We start from the raw sequence: 15,889 nt of genomic DNA on the forward strand, positions 1-15,889 counted from the left end.
GTTAAGCCCCTATTACACAGGGCGATCTGAGGCCCCCAGCGCTCGCTTGCTCCTTGTTTTATGCTCACTGCTGGCGCTATTACATGTTTCGACAGCGAGCGGGTAAGAGCTGGGGGGAAGGGCGCTTGGAGCTGCGGGGGGATGCCCAGGTAAACGCTAATTGTACAGTATATGTATGTGTTTAAATGTGACACAGTTGCAACAACAACAACAGCCCACATGGGCTTACTATCACATCTTACTTGGCCCCTCTTACAAGCTAGTGCCTTGAGGATATTCTTTATTATAAATCATGTTATCTTGAACATTATAGTCAACAAAATTCCATCAAACTTTAATCATCCATCAATCATCCATCTAGTAAATGATGACACTCAGAATTAACTTGCGCTTAAGTCCATTAGCAGTTCTTCTCGGAAAGAAAATGCAGCTCAGCCAGTTGCGTCAGTCCATTAGAATGAGGAAGAAATCTTTCACCTCTTGCAAATACATAAGTGTCTTCAGGAATAAACCTGTACCAGATCATGGTAGATCATGGCTACAAACAGAATATTCCGTAACCAGTCATATCTAATAAGAGGAAGGTAAGTGTTCACAATAAATATAGTCTTGTGTGGAGGTACTTGATGTGAGAATATATTATGCACCATTGTGTGGTTTTTAGATCAAGAGCTTAAAGCATAATGTAATATGGGATCTGGTCCCATATTCTGGCTGCAGTGCAGTGCCTCATGTATTCTAGGTTAAAGGGAAACTCCAGTTAAATGTTTTTTTCTTTTAAATCAACAGATTTCAGAAAGGGCCAGAGATTTTGAATGTACTTCTACAAAAAAATCTCAATTACTTCTAGTACTTTTCAGCAGTTGTATGTCCTAAATATCTATGTCTATGACATACAGCAGCTGAAAAGTACTGGAAGACTTGAGATTTTTTAATAGATGTACTGCACTGCAAGCAAGATAAAATCGCTGGAGTTGCCCTTTAAGATGAAACAGAAAAAAATATTGTGAAAGTTTTACTTTTATTGTTATAAATGCACGTGATGGAACTTTGGCGCAGTCCTCGGTTCATAAGGTACGACCGAGACTGCGCTTTTGGCTATAACTTTCAAACTATTCTGTGTTTTGTTTGCCTTTGTTTGTGCCCAGTCTGAACTCTGTCTTATGTGTTCTGTTCTGCTAATTGTTTTCCCTGCCCCACCCGTGTCTGTTCTGCTTGTTTCCAGGTAATGGTTAACCTGGTTTTGCCTCTGTCATTGACAGCTGGTTCCTCCAATCACCTTCTGGACCGGGTTCCTGGTTTCCTATTTAAGATCTCTGTTTCTGCCTGTGCCTTGCCGGTTATTGAGTTAGGGTGGTATTACTTGGGCTGATAGGGGCCTGATAATACCTGTAAACGAGCAGCGATCTGCTAGATCGTCGCTCGTTTCCTGGGCCTATTACACGGCCCCATCGTTACCGATGTCCTTGCAGCCCTTGTTTAGACTACATACATTACCTATCCACACTCCAGGGCTGCTTCTGCGGTCTGCTTCTCCACAGGTCCCGCGCGCTCTAGCTTTAGAGTGGCCTGTCAGCTGACAGGCCGCTCTAAAGCTAGAGCGAGTGGGACCCGGGAAGAAGACCGCAGGAGCAGCCCTGGAACATGGATAGGTAATGTATATTGTCAGTCGCCGACCATGCACTGCTATTACACGTAGCTCCCAGCCAAAATAGGTCAGAACTAGGGATGGTCCGAACCCGAACTCTCGGAAATTATTCCTGCTGTCTGCCGACTCCTTGGAGAGGGTGGATACAGTGGGAGGACCGCCTGGAAAACTGGAATACAGCCATAACCATAGGCTGATTATTGTTGTCATCGGCTGATCGTTGTATTTATTACATGGAGCGATAATCGGCCATATCGGGCCGGTTCGGCCGATTATCGTTCCGTGTAATAGTACCCTAAGGCTCTGCCTGCTTGTGGGTTCTGTTTCTTTGTATCTCCTGATTCCTGCTTTGTATCTTTGATCTCTCTTGCTTGCTGCCTGCTCCTGACCTTATTGCTTGTTTTTTGACTACGCCTATTGGATCCTGATTTTGTACTTTTGCTGCCCAATCGTTGTGACCCAGATTGATGATAATTCTTATTGTGTTTGTTCGTCTTGTCTTTTGTTTCACATATCCAGGCCAGGGACCGCCACCCAGTTGCCCACTACCATTTTAGGGCAGATTGTGGCAAGTAGGCAAGGACAGTGGGCGGGGCTGAGCTTAGGGTACACTGTCCTTGTCTCTCCTGCATCCCTCTGTGACCTGAGTTGTGACACTTATATTCCTTATTGGATTTAATCCCTGCACTTTGTGTCATACCTAGACATGGGGCTTGCAAGGAACACATGTGATAATACCTGATGCACTATAATTTTATCACCTGTAAAATACTAAGGAAATCCTCAAAACATGGCTTTTTGATGGTCCATGAGAAATGGATTTGAGAAGCAATGGTCTAGACTAGAAAATAGTGAATTTACAGTAATAATGAAGCGAAGCGATTCGTTATCTCTGAATTCCGCTCATCAACTGGCTGCTGCCTTCTAACACACTGCTGCTCCTCCTCGGGTGCTGGGAAGCTGGGATAAGTTTTCCAGGACTGGATCCAGCTTTTTCCAGCACACAGGAAGGAGCAGCACAGAGCAGCAGTCCATTAAAAGGCAGCCGGCTGATGAGCAGATTGCCAAGATAATGAAGCGCTTCACTTCATTATTACTGTAAATTTGCTCATCTCTAGTCTAGACCAGTGATTCTCAATTCCAGTATTAAGAATTGTTAAGGCACTACAAGTGCTAATCTTGCTGATCAACGTTTGTTGGCGCCCATACACAACCGCATATCAGCCCATGAGAAAGGACCCTATGGAAGAGAAAGCAAGGTCTAACTAGCAGGGTTGCAGGCAGCAGGTTGACAAGGGTCAGTAAGGCAGGAGGACACATATCGGCAGAATCAGGATACAGGGGGTAGTAAAGCCAGATTTAAGGTCAGGTAACTGGAGAGTACCAAGAAAGTCAGCAGATCAGCTCCTATTCACTTGAACGAGACCAGAGCTGCAGTTACGTCTCACCACTGCTACAGAATAAATGGAGACTTACTCCATTCACTGATTAGGGTGGTGCCAAACAGCTGATTGGCACCAGTAGCAGGTGTCAGCACCCCCCTTTCCCCGATCAGTGATTGATAAGCTATTCTGTAAATAGCTCATCAGTCCATTTTTCCCAGAAAACCCTCTGGGCATGTTTTTTTTTTTTTTACATATAGTGCATTCTGCTCACATTCATAGAAAGATGTCTGCTTAATGGCTCAGTTCCTAGCTCCTGTTATGGAAGGTGGGCGGCTGTAAGCCGGGGTAGCCTGTGCAGTGCTGTGGCAGCTCAGTGGGTCACTTGGGCACTTGTCACGGTAGCCCAGAGTGGCATTGACACCGACCCCAGGCACTGCTTCCCAACCTGTTTTGTGTGTGCGCGTGCAGTAAGAAAAGGCCAGAGTCCAATAGCATAACCAGAATAATGTCCATTTACTTAATATCTTCTGAGCAATACAATAATACTTTGGCAACTGTAGGTGCAGGTAAGAGGTAGTAGATGTAGTTAGTAGACAAGAGGAAAGTAGTGTAGAGGAGCATCTTAAGGGCCCTATGCAATGTAGCTGTGTACTCTGCCGGGATAGCGTAGTGAAGAACAGAAGAGGAAGAAGAAGATACTCGTACTCTAGCATAGATATCTTTGATCTGACCGCCTTATGCCCTTTAGTGTCGGGAGGTCCCAGGTCTCTTTGCTGGGTTAAGCAGACTTTCCAGGATTTCCTGGAACAGCCGTGCATTGCAGTAGGATACATAGGCAATATCTGCAGGTTTGTGTGGTGTCCTACCATGGGTGTTACGTATATATGCACCCTTCGCAAAAGTCTGTACTTATTGTACTTGTGTGATGATGAATGTAGTACTAAAGTTCGCCTCTAGATGTCACTGTATTATATGTATGTATTTGGAAGCCGCACAGCTGAAGGATGTAAAGAGTTATTGTTTCTCTATGTGTCACCTGAATCTGTAGACCAGTAGGAGTCTTGTTTTCTTCTTTCCTATCACCTCCCTTCTTATTTCTTCTGTTGCACTCCTCACCCAGTCACAGCATACTTTAGTCACGGTGGGGAAGTAAGTCACAGGTGGAGGTGGAGCAAAGGTCTTTCGTGTTAGACATTGTGGAGGAAGGACACAAGCCAGACAGCTCTCCACAATGGCCCTATCTGGGCCCTTGCCCTCTGCTAGGTCCCCGTACCTCAGTTCAGTCTTAGTCAGAACCCTGTATGGGAAGGATGCAAGACAGTACACCTCTAACAACTTCCTTACAAGTAATGCTATACAGCACTATGCACTGTTAAACCCCTCTTTGAAGAGGACAAGCCAGAGACAACATCAACCCATGCCGAGGACAAGGAGTTTCACAGAGCAGGACATTATCAACGAAAGCCAAAGAGCTAGAAACTGATCTCGATAGAGCAAAGTTGCGCAAAGCCTATGAACTCTATCTCGCAGCGTGGGTGTCAGCAGGGACCCCTCAGCATTCCGCTCATACCAGGTAACAAGGTCTGGGGCCCAAAACAAAGTCCTGCCTAAATCAATCTATAGTGCAACAAAACCTATACAGATAACCAAAGAAATTGCACAAATAATTTAGAAATCTAACAAATCCTTTATTTTCATATACATCATATACAAAATATTAAAAGCTCGAAAATTTCATGGAGAATGACACAAATAACACAAAGGGCAGAGAGGGAGAAAGATCTCAGTGTGGTAAAGCAATGAAAATATATATGAGTACTACAATGTAATATGTGCCAATTGCAACGCTGCCATCTGGTGGTTACAGAAACCGGGCTAGTAGCAATGGAGTGGTATATAGAACACCCTTACACAGTATAATGTGCTGTATTGTTTATGGAGAAGAACAGGTACGTAACTCCTCAGCTGGCCACCAATTAGTCAGGAGAGTGCCATAAATGAAGCCCTATGTACAATTGCAATTCATATGTGACCACACACCAGTAACCAGGCACCCAACACACAATGAGATCTTACCCCCGTCTGGCCCACAAGCGCAATGCACGTTTCGCTCACTTCATCAGGAGCTAATGGACTCAATAACCATCATATATGTATATATATATGTATGGGATGGGAGGTCTGGGGCTGTGTCACCCTCTAGGAAGGTTTAGCCGAGTCTAGTGGGCATAAGGTGGTCTGAAGACTAATTCAAAATCAATACACGGGCACAGGTGTTTTTCTTCTTCTTCTTCTTCTTCTTCTAAGTATTCTACCACATCCTCCAACATCCTGGCAGAGGACAGTACTACATGGGTTGGGACTCTTATGGCATCCTCCTCTCTACTACTCTGCTTCTTCTTATTACTCAACGCACTACCCAGTCAGCACGATTATATCCTACACTACACTTCTACTACTGATCAGGTTGCTGTATTGTCAAGTATTTATTGGAAACTATTGTCAAGTATGTTATCCAGTGCTAACTCCAGAGAAACTTCAGACTGTTACTTCTGTATGACCTGCTGCACATTTGCAACTAGTAAACTAGCCTTTCTTACGCTAAAGAGACTCTGTGATTCCTCGCAACCCAACGACACAGCACACACCGCAACCTTGGGACACTTCCCCTTTCTGTGGGTGGTGGGTCCTACATTCCGAGAGGGTCACTACACCACTCTGGCCATCTGTGATTACTCTACCCCAAGGAACCCAGTAGCAACTCGGCAGGACACTGACCACAGGGGAACAACCAGCCTTGTCAAATAAAAGCAGTCATGTCATCACACCTGCGTGCCCAACAAGCCCTGGCATCATGAAATAACACTCCAAGGTCTGTCTGTATCTCGGACAACCACTTCCGGCGTGAAGTCACACCTAACCACCTAGCAAGTGACCAGCCAATCCTCCGACATAATAACATCATCACCGGGAGCTCACACCACATTTGTCCTACTGAGGTCAGTACCTAACTCAGGTATGCTGCCCTGTGTCGTGTAGAAAGTATCCCTGGTGTGGACAAGGTGATCCTCACAGGACGTCCTTCTTCCTAAGGGGTCTAGTACGGTATGCTATCGGTGTTACTTGCACAAAAGAAAAGCTCTCTCTCTCTGTGTCTCTCTCTTCAACTCCTGACTAGAGAACTCCAGAACTCCTAAGGGTCCTGTCCTAAGCCAGGCCCTAACTGTACTGCAACAGGAACTGTTCCTTTGTGTTCCTCTCTCTAACAGATCCACCAGGAACTAACCTCCCTTTTATAGGGGCAAACTAAACCTACTGGTAATTGGTGGGGCTGTGTGTGTAAAGAAGAGGAGAGATGATAAGACAGGAAAAAGAGGGAAAACATGCCTGCACCTGTGACAGTATAAGAACAAACATGTGACAAATACAATTTAACCCAGTGCTTCCTTCAGCTCTGTGTAACATAGAAACTAGAAAATACAGACAGTGACACCTAGTGGGGAAAAACACATAGTACAGTTTCACTTCATCCCCTTTGTGAGAACCTAAGTGAGATACCGTGCCCAGGTTAATGATCTTCTAAGGTAATTTATGATGAGATCAAAAGTCATAAGGATCTTTAAAGGGAAACTATCAGCAGGTTAGCAGAATTTAACCTGCTGATATGTCCCTTTTGCATATTGGGCGCTAAGGATGAAGGTAAGTTTCTTACCTCTATGCTCAGTGCTCTTTTCGTGCTATTATTATTTATGCTAGTTACGCATTTTGATGCACTGGCAGGCCCTTTCCTTCTAATGAATATCATGGGAGCTGGCCGGTTCGATGCACTGGGGGTTGCAAGTGATGCTGGCTCAGGGGGCCCAAATGGCAACTTAAAAAGGACATATAATTAATGTGAGCTACTATCTAATATATGTGGAATTACTTTTTTTAAACTTTTTCTAAATTTCAAATTTAGAAAAACACTTTTTTCCAGTTTTCGTGAAATTTTCAAGTTTTTAACAAAAAATGCTGAATGTATTAACCAAACTTTCCCACTAACATCAAGTACAACAAGTCATAAACATTCTCAGAATCATTTGGATAACTTAAAGCATCCCAAAGTTATTGCCATCGAAAGTGAGACAGGTCGGATTTGAAAATGGTTCTTGGTCTTAAAGCGATATTTCCATCTCAACTAATGTAATTAAAGTTGTAGGACTTGTCAAGATAAATATTTTTGCATATACATTTATTTAGCAAATTTACATCCTTCTCCAGCTATGATTATTAGTTTTGACTTATTCTCTTCACCTTCTGTTTAATCACCAGTTCTGACCCATAGTCCTGCCCAATAATATACCTATGCATCATAATAGGTTATATGCAATATAATGTACTATACAAACACCAGCAGTGTATATAACAGATTCTCCCTATTCATATTAAGTAAATGCAACCATAATCCACTATACACATAACACACACACATACTATTGCTGGTGCATTCACACCCAATACACATTGTTTAATAACGCCCCCCAAATCCCCCCCCCCCCCCCCCCACACACACACACATACAATGTGATATACTGTATACAGCCCTGTAGGCTGTATACAATGTATTATACTACCCACAACAGCAATAAAAAATACATGGCATAACACATTACAAAAACTGGATGTATACAGCATAAAATAGATTATTTTGGGAAATCTGATTTATATTAGGAATATATAGAAGTAACAGCAGATTATGTTTATGGCAGATATGATCAGGCTAGTATCACAAGGAGCAGGTTACATAATTGCTGTGCTCCTAGAGACAGCTGATCACTGTAGTCCCCTCCCTCAGCAAACGAATGGCAGCAGCAGCAGGCAGCTCACTGTGCTTGGGAGGGGAGGCAGTCCCTGCTGTAGTACTCAGCTGCTATGGCACCAGTTTTATTATTAACCGTCCTGACAGCTGGGGACAGGCCAGCGTTGTTCAGCACTCTGCAGGATTCACGCTATATATGAAGGTAAGACGTTATAGGAATAGTTTTATTAGCCTGGCAGTCTAGCTATGCACTGGTTTATCCCAGGGCTGTGTCATAACTGGAAGCCAATGCTATGCAATGTGAGAAATGTTGTCACACAGGAAGCAGTCCATCAGTAGCAGGTGCACCACTCTTCTGAGTTGGAGAGGAGGGGGTGACGGATCTTGTAAGCTACAGTCATGAAATGCAGATGAGGTTAATGACATTTACTAATGAGAGCTGGATCTCCAAGCCACATATTCAGGTAATGTAAGGGAACGCAAACGCCAGAGAATGCCTATTAAACGTCATCCACCAAACCTGTCCAGTGAGATGAGAACCAGGAAGGTGGGGGCGATAATTGCCCCAGGACAGAGACGCGTGTGACCGGTACTGATAGCATCTTACTTCTGTTTACAGATGGTGATGGCTCACTAGGATCCTTCACCGTTAATGTTTGTACAATACAGAGCATGCGAACAAATTACTCCTGACGTGTTTGTTAAATAAATACTGAGTTCTTAATTCTACTAGAGACCTGAAATAAAACTTTATTAATAACTTACCTTTCCTTTGTGCCAGCCACGCTGGTGATGTGAGGAGGGTCTTCATTGTTCTTCTGCTGACAAAACATAAACTGTATCTATCATGCCATGTGGCACAGTGTATGGGTATGTCAGCTCCTATCTATGTAAAAATGAGCCATACCTTTGTGTATTTTCACAGCCTAAGCAAGACAATATCAAGATACAACCCATTTCTACCTATTACACCAAGTGATTAACAGCCGTACTTGACCGATTACCGGCAGTTCCGTCCGATAATTGTTTGGTGTAATGGGACATGTGGAAAGGCAACAATGTCGGCTGAGCGTTGTCTTTCAACATGTTGAAATGACACGATCATGTCAGCGACGGTCTGCTGCCTGTTGCTCCATGACCGCTGATATGTGTGGGCAGCCTGGAATATATATGGGCAGCCTGCACCTCCCCGCTCGCTGTCTGGACATGTAATAGCACAAGCAGTAAGTGGGGAACAGGTGGAAAGAATTGTTGACCTGATAGGTCGGTGCTGGCTTCTTCCTCAAAATGGTGCCATGTAATACGGCCTTCAGGCTGGGTTTACACTGCGTTTTTGCATTCCGTTTAAATGGTTACTTTTAATGTACAGAAAAACATGGTCAACCATAAAACCGATTTGTTAAACCGACTGCAAAAACGCAGTGTGAACTATTCATATACTGCTGTGCACTGCACTGGTGTCAGTAGAAGAGGAGGAATGAAGACTGGCATTACATGACTTATTAAAGTGACTGTACCACCAGGCCCAGGCTGAAGCACTGGAGGCGGCTGACCCACCCTTAGTGGGAGGAAACCCTAGCCCCTCTATGATAGGGTTCCATTGATTCTAATGGAGTCACGTAATGGAGGGGCTGGGGTTTCTTCTCACTAAGGGTGGGTCGGCCCGCCTCCAGTGCTTCAGCCTGGGCCTGGTGGTACAGTCACTTTAAGTGACTTACTGAAAGTAATATACAAATCTGAATCACTTTTTGTTAGCAGTTGATTTAAAAATATTTCTTTTTCTCTGGAATACCCCTTTAAGTGACAGCACCCAACTGGTCAATGGTCTCTAATCTCTCTAGGTGTGGGACAGGCAGAGAAGTAATAGTAGAAATAGGAGCAATGACCTAAATTTTTGAACAAGAATTTTGGATCCAAATGCAACTAAATCATGGTGCACAGCAGATAAAACACATTGGGGGAGATTTATTAAACTTGCACCCCTAGCGTATGCCTGATGGGCGGACAGGGGGTGTGAGAAGGCAGGAGGAGGTGTTGCCTCTTCCCATGCCAGACGTAACATGATTTATACCTGCTTGCAGGAGTAAATCACAGCAGAACATATGGCAGATGCTGGTCAGGCCGGTTTCACTAAGATGTATGGGCCTCTTAGTGAATCCAGTGGTGTAGTTGGGGGCGGGGCCTAATTTAAGACCAGCATACAGTTTATAAATGTCCCCCATTTTATGTATATTGCACCAAAATCAACAGTAAAATGCAACTCCTCTGGAAACGGTTGTGGCTTATAAGAAAGGAGGAGTGGCAATAGCAGAATATGGGCATGCCTTAAATGTGATGCTGTGTGCCAAAAGAATATGCATGTCAAATGATAGTTGGTCTAAACTGAAAATAGTACATGTGCAAACGTAGACTAGACAGCCTAAACATACACCCAATTTGTCAGACTGTTTTAGGCACTGTGATAAATATGCCACATTGGCACACTTTTCATCTAAAGGCCCTATTACATGAAGTGATTATCTGCCAAATTATATCTGCAGATGTTGCGTCATGTAATAGAGCCAGCAAGTAGACGCTTACTTGTTGGCTGATGTGCGTCCAAAAGCTGTTTAAATGAAAGGGCTGCACAATTGTGAGCAAAGTAATATGCAGGGTAAGAGAATACAGATGTAAAGGATCGGCACTTGTTTACACTGCATCTCTGACTGTGTAATACAGATTTAAGTTTGTCCTATGTAAATATTCGATAGTATTAGTATATTCCTTTAGTGGAGCAAATAAATAAAAACTGTGAAAACGAAAACTGTCAAAACTGTCTTGTTTTGCCCACAGCAACTAATAGCAGCTCAGATTTAATTTCTTAACTAGCTCTGTTCAAATGAAGCCTGAAATCTGGTTGGTTGCTGTGGGCAAAACCAGGCAATTTAGGTTTTTACAGGTTTTTTTATTTATTCCCCCAATGTGTCTACAATACACGACACAAAAACAGTGCCAAGTATTTATTAAAAGTGGTCCAAGGAAGTAAGCATGGGAAGCAAGTAGAAGAGCTACTGTAGTACACATTGCTAAAAAAGTTATTGCTGGATATGAAAGGTGTATGAGCACATAGTGTAGCACAGAAGGGTTGCACCAGGAGGGCACTGTGGCTAGAAGGCAAGCCAGCAGAATCAGTGTATTTCTTTGGCTAATTGTCTTCTAAGAAGCTTTGGTTCCTGGCAGTCATATAGATGTTACTTTGAAGTGAGTCACCTACCTAAATATTTTTGCATACTAAGTGTACCCCTTTATGGCAGGGGTATTACTAAATGGCGATGATCTCTTTTATCTGGACCATGCGTCATGCCATACAGCAAAAATTGTTCAGGAATACTTTGGTAAAAGTTGTTATGACTATTATGTTGACACTCCCTCCAAATTCTCCAGATCTCTGCTATAAGCTGGAAAAACAAGTTCGATCCAAGGTGGCCTCACTTCTCAATTTACATGATCTGCTGCTTATGTTACCATGGAACATTTTCAGAGGCCTTAAAGAAACCCTGGCTAGCAGGGGAGCTTACTTACATGCTGCTTGACCAGGTTAGGGCGATCATAGGGCCGACTGGAGGACCAGAGACCCGGCTTTCAAAATTCAGCAATGGCAGGCTATAGATGGTGGTAAGTGATCTGGCACGGTTGGTGTGGACACTAACTGAATGACATTATTTCAGTCTTTAGCGATTTGGAATGGATGCTCTATGCAAGCCCATGTGTATAGTTTATTTGTAGTGTGTGGAAGTCACAGTAAATGAGAGAATTATCGTGTACACATTACAGAATAGTGTAGTCATCAGTGAACCCTCAGTGCATATATGGCTTTAGGTAACATACCCAGTGGAAACAGATGAAGAGACTTTTACATGGGGCGATAATCAGCTAATCAGACAAGCAGTCATCTTTTGTTGGGTGGTTGACGGGATTAAACTGCCCTAAAAAACATTGTGTTAGTCAGCCATACATATTCCTGTGTGAATAGAGGATGTGTGGCTGTTAGTGATGTAAATGGCCGAATAAATGACCCAGCGATGTTTGAGCAACAATTTAGCAATGTAAAAGGCTCCTTTAGTTTCACACGTACCGTATCGCAGTGGATTTTCTGCTGCGGATTCGCAGCAGATTTGACTAAATGAATGAACACAGCATAAAATCTGCACCATCAAATCTGCAGCAGATCCGCAGCAGATTTTACAGTGCGGATTTGATGCTGTGTTCATTCATTTAGTCAAATCTGCTGCGAATCCGCAGCAGAAAATCCACTGCGATACGGTACAGGTGAAGCTACCCTAAATCAGTATCAATCTATATATTCATAGTTTTTACTATAAATATTTATTTACATATGTCTATAGATGCTTTGATCTCTACATATTTACCTTGCTTTGTGGATAGGTGTAAGTAGTCACCTAACCCCCTGGAGCAGAGATGTCCCCTAACATATGTGCATCAGTATAGGCATTTTTAGCTGTCTGTTATATCATCTCTGTTTGCATAAAAATCAGCAGGAAACCAGCAAAGTATCCACTATTTTGAGAAAGGCTTTCCACAAAAATTTGGAGGGTGTTTCCATTCAGCCAAAAGAGCACATTCAGGATCTGACACTGATCGATAAGGATATCTGAATAGCAACATCCCAAAGTTGTCGGATGGGATTGATGTAAGGCCTCACTTGTTGGATGAATAAAAATTTGTCTGACAACTACTACCTGTGAATGGGCACTTTAAAGGGGTTATCTGGATAACAAAAACAATATTCTAAACAATCCCCCTTCCCAATACCACCCTATGTCTAATATACACGTATAACCTATCTTGCACCCTTTTCCTGTTTTTTTTTCCTCATTCTTACCTGCTCTGCATGTCTAAAATCCTCTACTCTGGGTCCGCTCTGCTCCCTCTCCCCTCCCTCCATTCGTAGTCACAGGACACGTGATCTCCTCTCTGGGGGCCAGGTTAGCTGTCTACTTGGTAACCCGACCCCAGGAGACATTGGGGGAGATTTATGTAAAATGAAACTAGCTCAGTTGCCCCTAGCAACCAATCAGATTCCACTTTTCATTACCCAAAGAGTCTGCAAGGAATCAAAAGTGGAATCTGATTGGTTGCTAGGGGCAACTGAGACAGTTTCACTTTACACCATGTTTGATAAATTTCCCCCATTATCTGCATCATATCCATGCACCTGTTCACTGATAAAAGTGCTGCTTCCATAGACTTACATGTGTCCCTGAGCCTAGGTTTCTGTAATGTGAAGCGTTGTAGTTCTATCTCTGCTTGCTGTCAGTGAATGCAGGTATATGTATCTGTCTTTGTGTCATAGCTCTGCATATTGTAAGTGTTATGGATGTTCTTAGAGTACCCCCCCACACACCCCCGGTAAACAGATGCCCGTTATGCAGCACATAGCTAGACCATGCGCACATAAGCTCTGCTTCATCACCAGCTAGTACGGATTACATTTTAGGGTGTTGTGATGTAAAATCCTTGAAAAAACAGTCCTGTGTTTACTGTGCACTAGTAATGACAGCAGTGGGCAGGAAAGGGGTGAGTATGCAAATGGACCAATCAGGGAGGTGCATGATGGGAAATGTAGTTTCCTATCTTGGCTATAGATTGGCTTTTGGAAAAACTTGAAACTCAGGAATGGCAGCAGCTAGAAAGACAGGAGACGACTCAAAATACTCAGGGGGGCTTGGTGAGTAAGACCAGCCAGCATTTCATTTTACCGCTCTTAGGTGGATAACTTCTTTAAGTCCTATATTTTCCACCAACAGAATTTACAGTCTAGAGGGTGTTGTGTCTGTAAGGGATATTTGATCAGGCTGCGCTTTTATTGTGCACCTCAGCATATGATCACTTTTTACAAAATTGATTTTAATACAGGAAAATACTGTAGGCAACTTATTTGGCATGTTTAACATGTTTTGGCATGATAAAATATAATTTTCGGTGATTTCCAGTATAAAAAATTCAACATCATTATGGATTCCCTGTTACATTTTGACCTAGTAATATGATTTTATTCTAGAAAGGGTAATGTTTTTAGTTACTCTAATACTGCATTTTCAATAGCTTGACAATAATACATGCTTCTAAAAAACATTCAGAACTGTATTCATTCACTGGGCAGTCATAAAAGCTTTCTGTTTGCTTTCTTCTGCAACAATATCCTGTTATTGTGATGACTCAGGCCCATAAAGCCTCATTGTTGGCTTGCACAGATTGACACAAGACATCAGTTATATCCTCAGCCCTGCCCACAGTATAAATTCCAGCTCCAGTATGCAGGATTAGAAATCTATTACACAAGAAAGCATTTTATACATGTAGAGCCGGGCCATGAATTGAACACATCATATCCATATTTACAGTGAATTGTTTGACATTATGATAATGACATTCATATGCAGTGATTCTCCTACATATTATTTAATAGCCCAATTAAAGTCTGGCATGTCTTACTATTCACTTTTATGAGTTCTGCAACCTATTGTTGTGAAATCATTGTTAGGGTATAAACCCACACACCGTATATGCAGCGTATTTACTGCTGCGATACGCAGCAAACTCGCAGCAGATTAGATCTAAATAACTGAACACAGCATCAAATCTGTACCAACAAATCTGCTGCGTATTTGTTGCATATCTGCTGCATATACGGTGTGTGGGTTTATACCCTTAATGTCAATGTTTCCACTACACTATACTTTCCTATACAGGTCACTATATGTGAAATATACATAATATGTATATATGTAGAAATAATACATAATTTTGTTATATTAAAATCTATGTGGTTTTGTTCCATTAAACCTTTACAGTAGCAAAAATGTGATTTTTATGCTGGTATTGAGCTCTTGACAGTCCCCTCCCTCCTTACAGCTATTTATCAATCTCTTCATTTCTAATGTTGGGCTGATTATAAGCAGTACTCATACATGAACTTTGTGTCCCTTACATCTTTAGCCTGTCACAGGAAAGTACAAGCTCTTGTAAATTTTCTCTTCTCTGCCATGCCATGACATGGTGTTAGAGAAAGTGCCCTGGGGTGAACAGGCTGGCACAATGCTGAAGGATGATTTAACATACACTATTATGGATGACGTGTGTGTGTTTATGCATAGGTGGGGTTATTCATGCACTGGGTTTGCAAGGTGCTTTGAGAGCAGAAAGGAAATAAACAGTAGATCATAACAAGGAAGAAATTACATCACAAAAGCAGCCCTGGTCTAAGCAGTGAACCTCTGATGATAATGATGGTGACAAATGGGAGGGGGGCTGCAGTGTGTACATAGCATGAACACAATTATTTTAGCAGCGAACAGCCTTCTAGAAATGTATAGGTGGTCAGAGACAAGAGGCAACAGGCATAGTGTGGCTCATCCTGCATTTACAAAGTCCAGGCTCTTTCCCCTGCTAGAACTACTAAGACCTGCCCCACCTTCTGTGTTCTGTTCTAGTTTCTCTGCTTTCCCAAACAACAGGCAGTGGACAGCAGTTTTCAGGGAAGTGAGACACCTAATAGTCACAACTTTAAGGCTTTTTTTTTTAAAAAACTGACAGAACAGCTTTTTTTTTTTTAAACTGACAGAACAGATATGCAGTGCGTACCTACCTTCTACGCTGCTCCGTGATTCGGCATGTTCATGAAAATGACGATGCTGTATCTTCAGGCTGCCACACCTCTGCTCTGTCTGTCAATCATTCTGGAGAAGGTGGGGCGGTGGCCTGAAGATAAAGCATCGGCCGGGGAGAGTACTACAGAAACACCTCTGCGACACTGTTAGCATGGGATAAAGATTGTTTTCCATGAACACGTCAGATCACAGAGCAGTGCAGAATTGTAAGTATGAACTGTTCATGTGATCAGCAATGGGAAACATGGAGCAAAGATACATGCATTTATGTGTGGTCAGTTTCCCTGTAAATGGTAAGGAGTCATTTTTTGAAAATAATAAAAAATTTTGTTATTTAGTTAGCAATTTTTAGTAAAAATAAAATAATGTGCAAACAGATGAAAGAAAA

The 15,889-nt window shown here is 42.6% G+C and overlaps 1 protein-coding gene across 2 annotated transcripts in view; it reads left to right on the top strand.

Moving 5' to 3' along the window:
* The first annotated feature begins 507 nt into the window (after positions 1–507).
* The window catches only part of ARHGEF37 (Rho guanine nucleotide exchange factor 37), a 53,506-nt gene continuing 38,124 nt past the window's right edge, over positions 508–15,889 (top strand). The window contains exon 1 of one of the 2 annotated variants that reach the window (XM_069972390.1): positions 508–584. In XM_069972390.1, the coding sequence (XP_069828491.1) occupies positions 535–584 (50 nt within the window). In that variant the 5' untranslated portion in view covers positions 508–534. Of the gene's footprint in view, positions 585–8,223; positions 8,296–15,889 lie in introns of those variants that run through there. The other variant, XM_069972396.1, reaches the window with a different exon arrangement.

This window comes from Dendropsophus ebraccatus, chromosome 1, assembly GCF_027789765.1.
Source record: "Dendropsophus ebraccatus isolate aDenEbr1 chromosome 1, aDenEbr1.pat, whole genome shotgun sequence".
NCBI classification, from domain to species: Eukaryota; Metazoa; Chordata; class Amphibia; order Anura; family Hylidae; genus Dendropsophus; species Dendropsophus ebraccatus.